The sequence below is a fragment of the Triticum urartu genome, chromosome 2A (genome assembly GCF_056163025.1).
Source record: "Triticum urartu cultivar PI428250 chromosome 2A, HENAU_Tu73, whole genome shotgun sequence".
Lineage (NCBI taxonomy): Eukaryota > Viridiplantae > Streptophyta > Magnoliopsida > Poales > Poaceae > Triticum > Triticum urartu.
The window spans coordinates 663017546-663026926 of record NC_141874.1 but is presented as its reverse complement, the minus strand read 5'-3'; the positions used below and the strand labels follow the sequence as shown (position 1 = coordinate 663026926).

Genomic DNA, 9381 nt, shown 5'->3' with positions numbered 1-9381 from the left:
CCAGGGGGCTTCAATAGGCTGAAGCCTATCCTCTAAAAATCCTATTTCAACTAAATATACTATACTTGCCATTTATACCAAGGTGTTTTACATCCAATAATTGCAATGCATTGCTAATTAGACCTAGAAACTTGCTTTGAGTCTACCCTTCATTTCTGTGCTAGATTCGCCACTGATTATGTCGCTATCCACGTCCTCATTTTCTTTGCGCGCACACGTGCTGGCCAAACTTGCCGATCTGCCTTCATTTTTCTCTGCCTACCCTTCCCCTCTTCGTCCGTGGTGCGTGGACATGCAGGCTCGCCGGCGAGTCTCTTGAATGTAAATCGTGTTTTGCGTGTGCGGGTGTGGCGTGGCGATCTCTGGTTAGACGACGCCGATACCCGAACGCGCATCGCATGGTTTGCACGCGCAAACATTCCCCTTCCGGAGGATAATCGTAACTAATCCCTGAACGCAATCCTGGTTCCTGCCCGGAACTCAATACAATCCAGAGATCAGATCACGGCAGACGGCACTCTCTCGACGTGTTTGCGCGCTCAGATTGGCCGGACGACTGATGCGCAGATCGACGCGTCCGTCTGCCCGTCGGATCGTGGGGATTTTAAGTAAATTCCAACTCACGACCCTAAATAACGTTTGATTTGTTCGGATTTTGTTCGTTTGAATGAAAAAACGTGTCCAGTTTTGACCGTCTGCCTACTAAGGCACCTTACCGGCGGCCGCATCTTATTTTGTCCGGCTTGCCGAAAAAGAAAACCGGCCACACATTTAAAATCATGTGAATAAACTTAATTAAACAGTCTGATAATATTTAAACCGTTTAAACTAGTCCTGGCCTTACATTAAACTTAACTTCAAATTAAAAAACATAAAATAGACATGATGACGCCGTCGCTGTGGTCGCCCTCGATGCCGCCATCTTCACACCCCATCGTCCTCCTCCTCGTCGTCCCAGGTGAGGTCGATGTACGGTGGCGGCTGCCAGAGGTGGGCTCACGGCTCCTGCCTGGCCGGAGGCGCATGCGGAGGCCGCTGCACAACCTTTGGCCGTGGTGCGACGGTGACCACGTGTCGGCACCCACCCAGACAGGCGGCACGGACACATACTCTGGCGTGCATGACATCGTCTCCGTCCACGACCAAGACTGCCCTCCACCGACACGTCCTCCTGCATGTCCGCCATGACTCCCTCCTTGACGACAGCGTCGAGCTCTCGGATGGCGACGTCGCCAGCCGCGGAGAGGGCCATCATATGTTCGAGGCCCTCCCACTGGGCCTCGTCGTGGGTGCAGACGGAGTCCTCCAGCACGAGCCAGATGAACTCGGCCTCCTCCTCGTCGATCATCGAAGGTGGTGGTGGCAGGGACGGCCAAGGGGAAGGGCTGGGCGTCAGGCCGTGAACATGTGCACGCCCGCATGGTTGGGGCGAGCTGAGAGCGCGTGCCTGCGGCAATCTCTAAGGACGGCTGGTAAAATACAACTACAGCCGCAGGTCGTGCTCATCGTGGAATCAAGTGTCCCATAGAGGTGAATCTAGGGCATACCTGCGGTCATTGACAGGCCAGCCAGGCAACACCCGCGGCGGTGTTGGATCTCCTCGTGGTGAGCGCACCTGCTCACCAGGACCGGGGGCACAGGCACGTGGTCGGCCGACAGATGCCAGTTGTTTGGGAGGTGCACATCGCTCGACGGGAGCGGCGTGCCTGTCTCCCTGTACCTCTGGCATATGTCGACCTTGATGTATGACCGCTGCCAAGGTTGGGCCGCCGGCGGGGAGATGTGGAATGCAGATGGAGAGTGGTGGAGGAGAAGGGCTGGAGCGGCTGCGACAGCCGGAAGACGAACCGGCCTCGTGGTCGTGCTTCCCCTTGCGGCCGGGGATCCAATGTCAGCCCATGGTGCTGGCGGCGAGGTGGAGGAGAGGAGGCGGCCGGAGCTAGAGTTTGATGAGTATCGGGTTTTGAGGGAGCAAATGTCACCGGGTGTGAAAGTGTGGACTCACCCGTCCATGGCTTCCACATTAAAAAGGACAACAACTGCTTGGCCGGGTGGTTGCCAGGTGGGATCGAAAGAGCATGTGCCGTAAATGCGGGCGGTAGGAGGTAGGTGGGCGGCTATCATGCGGGTTCGAGGTGGACGTGGGACGGGCGCATGGGCGTCCGTTCGTTGTCCGTCTGGACGTAAATCGGGTGTAAGTTTACGTCAAAAATGGGACGGGCCGGATAGCAAATGGACAATTAAAGATGGGGTCGAGCGTCGGGCCATGCCGTCTGTTCGTTTGAACCAAAACGAATACGTCCGGGCCGGATGGGATTGTGCGTTGGAATTGGCCTTAGTCGTACGGCGTACGGGATACCCGCGAAAGGAACAGGTAACCAACGGACGGACGGCCGGCCGGTTGCTGTGGCTTGTGGTTGTGGGAGCATGCACACCGGCCAAAGGCTGGCGTCGCCGTCGATTTGTGGCTGCTACTATGTACAGTAGTGATCAGCACAATACATGCATGCAGCGACAGTGATTCCGTAGCTGTGCATCACTGCAGTGATCGAGGCTTTGGGGATCGATGGAGACGGGCCAATGTACTTTTGCGTATCTGCGTGTCCATGATGGTCCCATCAGTACGTTAATTGTACCATCTTAATGAAGGAAGCGCATTAGAGATTTCCAATACAGGCCGGTGCATTAAAGCGGAACCATTGACAGAGAGCTTACTGCAAGATACAGCAGAGTGCCAGTTTTCCAGCGCTTCACCAAATTAGCTACTAGGAAACTAGAGGAATCAACACAGAATCACCATTACATTACATTAGCCAGGCTAGCAAGCTACTCTAGGGCCGAGAAGAACCAAAGAACTCGAGCGGATTATCTGATTCCCTCCGTACGTCACCATGGATGGATCGGTAATAGAAGAAGCCCGAGCTAGCTGTAGACGGTGACGAGGCGGCGGAAGCACCTGGTGCAAGAGTACTTGCGCTTGTTCTTGAGGCACAGCGGGAGACACAGGATGCGCCGCTCGCTCTCCACGTCGGTCGCCACCACCGGGCCGCCGCAGGACGGGCACGCGCCGGGCGCCTTGCCCGTGCCCACCACCCGCTCCTCCTTCGCCCCGATCATCATCTTCACCGCTCCGCCCACGCCCATTGTTGCCATCGATCGATCGACGATCCCCTCGGTCGCAAGAAACGGAACGAGTGGAAGAAGAGGGGGATCGGAGGAGGGAGGTGGGATTTTGGGTCTGGAAAGTCTGGGGATTTTGAGTGGCCGGTGCCGGGGATGGCATGCCAGGCCCCGTTATATAGCGGAGGAGGGGACGAGGGCGCAGGCAGGACCGTGCGCGGACCGCTGCGCTTGCGCGTGCGGCAGCGACAGGCTTGGTGTTGGTGCCCATTTGGGTTTTTACCTGGTCGAGTGTGGGCAACCCACGGGCGGCTTAGCCCATGTGCGGCCCTCCAGTTCTAGTAGAGGAGTACACGCTACAGTAGCAGCTGCTAGTTGTCTAAAAAACCCTAAAAGAACCCCTAAAAAAGTTGTCTAAAAAAAGTAACAGCTGCTTTTTTTTATAGTTTGCTTACCACATGGACCATGTGGTAAAGTAGCTGCTGCTAGCAGCACTGATTTAAATTTTTAGACAAACCGCTAGTGTATCTCGTTTGAAAATAATCTACTAGTCATGAGTACTGAGAAATGGACAAAAAATGCACGTGCCAGGCACCAGTAGTTCAAGATAATACTGCATTTATATAATTCGAAAATTGTCATGTCTACATCTGTTTTTCTTAAGAAACATATTAACATCGGCTGTTCTGCCAAAAAAATATCTACCGGCTGCCGAAAAACCGTACACCGCCAATATACTACTGCATGTAGTGTCATGTACTCCATGTCGAATTCTCTTTTAATTCATTATTACTCCACTTCAATGTAACTCTAGGTCTGTTGAACAGGAAAACCCACAAGCAAAAAAAACGCAGTCTCCATAAATTTTTGTTGTTGGAAGTAGCCTCCACGCTTTAATCATGTGAAGTTCCAACCGCCCTTCCAAGGTATACAAATTAGTTAGTCTAAACGGTAGTGTTTCGTCACCCTACAAGCCATGGATTGAGTTCAACACACACATACGAAAAACAGAACGATGAAAAAAATACAATGAAGTACATATGTAGACATCGATCATACCTCATATGTGTAGTGTTACTTTCACTATCCCTCGACAAAAAAACAAGCTCCCAGGTTGCATATTTTTTATGTTTAACGGGATGTCAAACCTTTTGGGATAGAGATTGTATCAACTGAAAATTGAATATCCAAGGAAACATATTTCAATGGCATTCATGTTAGATTCTCTTAGTTTAGTTCTCCACTTAACTATACTAAAAATTTATTTGTTGAACACTAATGGGTGAACCATGTAAAGGAAAAAGGCGTAGCCCTCCACACCCTAATTTGGTTCATAAGATTTGAAAACATCAGAATAGAAAAACATAGAAATTTGATGTCATGGTGAATCCTACATAAACTGAAAGCACACAAACGTGTAATAGATGTTGCTATGTTGCTCTAGTGATTAGCTAGTGTTGTCTATAAGGATTAGATGTATGTCATGATTGACGTCGAAGTAAAATGGTTCTATTAAGTAAGACTTAGTGAATGAAAAGAGCAAATTGTTTATGGCTAGATTTGTTTGGCAATGAGATGTAGATACAAAGAAATAACATTTAATGAAGATCAAGGGGGTTTGAGGAATTTGAATCTTGAACTTATGAACAAAGCTCTGATGGCTAAGTGGCTTTGGAAACTGAAAACTAAACTAAAAATGGGTTATGGAAAAATATTGTTTTGAATAAATATATATATGTTCAAATTGAAGGCCTAGTCGGGCTTAAACCAACTGTGAGGAACTCCCACTTTTTTGTCCACCTTAATGAAAATCATAGACATCTTCTACCAACACTGTAAGAAGATAGTGCGTAACATAAAAACACAAGGTTTTGGGAGGATTGGTGGGTTGGTGATAAACCCGTGAAAATAGTAATGGTTTTAAATAGCGCCCTATAGCGTTTACAAGAGGTCTTGCGCTAAGGTACTTTGATCGAAACACATGGACAAATATTTTAAATAGTGCGCTATAGCGTTTAGAAGAAGTCCGCCGCTAAGATGCTTAGCGCGCTATTTAAAACTATAAAAATACCCATGCTAGATTATACAATTTGAGCTTTGATTACAATATTATGTGGATGATGCCTTGAAGAATGGGAGTGTACAAAATCTAGACGGGCCCTGTGGGGTGGTACTTTAGCTCTCTAGGGTGGGGTAGTCTTAAGCTGACCCTGTGAGACTGAAATGTCTGATAATAAAGATTCCATAAAATGGATTTTAACTGTGGGTGGAGTATTCACTTTCAAATCTCTCTATAGACATTTAGTTGTGGCAGAAAGTGGATTCCCATAGAAGTTTATGTGAAGATTAAAATTTCTTCAGAGGAAGGCATTTTTCTTCTAAAACTGCCACCATTTAATTTCGGGTTGAAACTAAAGCTGTCTGGAAAATGTGTTTGCTTGCCATCCCCCTCCTAGTGTATGTTCAACAGTCAGTATATATATTTACAAAAAAAAAGAGTATGAAAATATTCATTTGAAATTATGTGGAAAGTGGATTACATTAAAAACTCGTTTGGATTATATAATCATATAAAACTATTGATCCAAAGTTTTCAAACAAACCACACTCCGCTGTAGACGTCATGAGTCAATTGATGACAAGAGTCTTAGGAAAGCTTGAACCCAAGTCCTATGGTGATGGATATAAGCGCAATGTAAAGTTCTGAGGAGTTACACATTTGTGTATGGATAAGACCGTTCATAGTTTCTTGAAGTTCGATCTCCCTCCCAAGATGAACCATACAACCAATAGAAATCATGAACTGGAATAGAAGAGATTGTCCGACACATGAGTAAATATTTAGTATACCTTATTAATCCTACACATAATAAGCCAAGCCTAAACTATGAAGAATGCATAGGGTGCAGACAGTTTCCGATTAAAGATTGAACTAGCACACGTTTTCCGCTCCCCCACGAGCAACTCCGAGGCAGCTAGGGTTTACCCACCTCCCGCCGGTGATACGTCTCCGTCATATCTACTTTTCCAAACACTTTTGTCCTTATTTTGGACTCTATCTTGTATGATTTGAATGGAACTAACCCGGACTGACGCTGTTTTCAGCAAAATTGCCATGATTTTTTTTATGTGCAGAAAACAAATATTCTCGGAATGACCTGAAACTCCACGGGAGGTCTTAGAAAAAATAATAAAAAATGCTCGCCAAATATGAAGACCAGGGGGCCCACACCCTTCTCACGAGGGTGGGGGCGCCCCCCCCCAGGGCGCGCCCCCTACCTCGTGGGCCCCCTGGAAACCCTCCGACGCCAACTCCAATTCTATATATTGAGTTTCGATGGGAAAAAATCAGAGAGAAGAAATCATCGCGTTTTACGATACGGAGCCTCCGCCAAGCCCTAAAACCTCTCGGGAGGGCTGATCTGGAGTCCGTTCAGGGCTCCGGTGTAACACCCCGGATGTAACTTTCCCAATTTGTACTCCAACTCTTGCTGTTTCCGGCGTTAAGTTATATTTATTTCCTCGGGTTCGGGTTTTGTCTCCGTGTGTTGTTGTCGTTGTCATGCATCTCATATCATGTCATCATGCGCATTGCATTTGCATACGTGTTCATCTCATGCATTTGAGCATTTTCCCCGTTGTCCGTTTTGCATTCCGGCGCTTCGTTCTCCTCCGGTGGTCATTTCTAGCTTTCTTTCATGTGTGGGGATTAAACATTTCCGGATTGGACCGAGACTTGCCAAGCGGACTTGGTTTACTACCGGTAGACCGCCTGTTAAGTTTCGTATCATTTGGACTTCGTTTGATACTCCAACGGTTAACCGAGGGACCGAAAAGGCCTCGTGTGTGTTGCAGCCCAACACCCCTCCAATTTGGCCCAAAACCCATCAAACTCTGCTCCATCATCTAGAGCGTTCGATCACGATCGCGTGGCCGAAAACCGCACCTCATTTGGACTCTCCTAGCTCCCTCTATGCCTATTTAAAGACCCCCTCGAAAAATCCCGGATCGCCTCCTCCTCAAACCCTAAAACCCACCTCGCACCGCGCCGGACGTGTCCGTTCCGGCCGGACACACCGCCGCCGCCGCCCGTAGCTAGTGGCAGCGCGCCACGTGGCCTCCAACCCGCCACCGCCGCTCCGGCCCGGGAGGCCCAGGGAGGGCCCCCGCGGCCCAGTCACCGCGCCCCGCCGCCCAGCCTTCGTCCGCCGCCGCCCGACGTCTTCCCCGACCCCGGCCGCCGCCTCCTTCTCCTACCTCGCCGCCTCCGCCGCCCACCCGGACGCCGACGAGCTCTGCCGCGGCTCGCCCCTCACCCGTGCGCCGTTCGAGCCGGCCTCCTCATCCACGAGCGCCGCGCCGCTCCGCCGCCTCCTCGTCGCCGGCGAGCGCCCCGGCCACGGCCTCCCTCCGGCGAGCTCCCTTCTTCCTCCGGCCACCAAGGCGCCATTTCCGGCGAGGAGCTACAGTGCCCGATCCGGAGCTACAGTAACCGCCAGATCTAGATCCATTCGGAGGTTGACTTTTCTCAGAAACCCTAGCCCAAGTGCATATGTTCATAGCTCCATAACTTTGCATCCGTAGTTCCGATTCATGCATTTAGCATATCAAAATGTTCATCTCAGAGAGTACATCAATTCATTCCATTGCATCTTTTTCATTTGAGTTCATCTTGATGCCCGAAATGCCGTTAGAAGAGGGCTACTTGAGTTAATTGTCAGATCTGCTACTCCGTTTAGGTTTTTGTCATTTTTACCATGATTAATGTGTGCATGCTATGCCCTGATGCTCTACATATGTTTTGTTAAGGGTTTTGTCATCTTTCCAGAGGTGCAACCCATGTATTTTTGTGATGTGTGTGGTGACTTGTGCAAGCTTGCAAAGTGGTGCACTTGCTAATTCTGTTTTCAGGGACTTAATGATTTCACCAAGTCCTGGAGCTGTTTATCTCATGTTGCCATATGTTTATGTTGTTTCCTAGTGATCCGTGCCTCTTTTGAGGATGATCAGTAAGGATGTTTTGTTAATATTGCAGTGCTCTATCCATCCATGTCTTTGTTTGCAATTATGGAGCAGCCTAGCTTGAGTCAATCGAGCTCTACTTTTGCTACTTTGTGAATCTGGGCAGATTGTCAACTTGTTTGCAATTTTGCCGGTAATGTTGTAGTTGATCTGTGCATGCTATGCTATTGTTCTTGCCATGTCTAGATTGCATTTTGTGCCTTCTTGATGGATGTATGCTTGTCTTGTCATGACTTGCACCGTAGTGAGTGCATCGAGCTCGTAAACATGCCTACTTGAGTTATATTTCAGCATGTGTCAGTTTTCACTAAGTCTGTGAGCTGATTATGTTTTTGCTATGTTCACGTGCTTGCAATTGTATTTTCTGATCCCTTTTGGCTCAAGGTCACTAAGGGACTTTGGTTAAGCTCTTTGAGTAGCTCCATTCCATGCGTTACTTTGCCATGTTCAGGTCCTGTAGCATGTAGTTTTGTAGCTCCGAAGAGGGCTGCCTGATCTGAAATTCCAGACAAGTGTTGATTTCACTAAGTCTGAGATCTGTTTGTCATATGCATTTTTGCCATGCTTGTTTGAACCTGTTAATGGATAAATTGGCCGTAGCTCAGTGCTAGACTTTTGTTAAGCATCTTGTGTGCACCCCTGCCATGTATTTTGTTGTCATATTTGGGTGCTGTAACATGTTCATTTCGTTGCATTTAGATGCCTACTTGCTGTAAATCGCAGACCGGTGTCATTTTTGTTTCGCTTGCCATTTCCAAACCGTAACTCCGATTCCGGCGTTCTTTATATCGTTTTCAAGCGATTTCATCTCATCTTTCCAGTGGCACACTTGGTTTTCCAAGTTGAGGCCAGGTTCATGTATTTCCTGTCATATCTTGCATTTTGCATCCCGCATATCATATCATCATTGCATCATATTGCTTGATCCTTGCACGTGGTTGATTGTATCCTTGTTGCTTGTTTGTCTTGTTTGGGTAGAGCCGGGAGACGAGTTCGCTAACGAGGAGCCCGTTGAGTTTGCTTTTTAGGATCCAGTCAACTCTGACAACTGTGCAGGCAAGATGATCATACCCTCAAAATCACTACTATCTTTGCTATGCTAGTTTGCTCGCTCTTTTGCTATGCCAATGCTACGATGCCTACCACTTGCTTTCAATCCTCCCAAATTGCCATGTCAAACCTCTAACCCACCATGTCCTAGCAAACCGTTGTTTGGCTATGTTACCGCTTTGCTCAGCC

At 48.4% G+C, this 9381-nt stretch overlaps 1 protein-coding gene across 1 annotated transcript; it reads right to left on the bottom strand.

Annotated features, from left to right (window-relative positions):
• Positions 1-2657: 2657 nt before the first annotated feature.
• Positions 2658-3300, bottom strand: LOC147986517 (uncharacterized). The gene has a single exon (XM_087540072.1). It carries the CDS (start codon positions 3151-3153, stop codon positions 2923-2925), a length of 231 nt encoding a protein of 76 aa, XP_087396198.1. The 5' UTR covers positions 3154-3300; the 3' UTR covers positions 2658-2922.
• Between the last annotated feature and the right edge of the window lie 6081 nt (positions 3301-9381).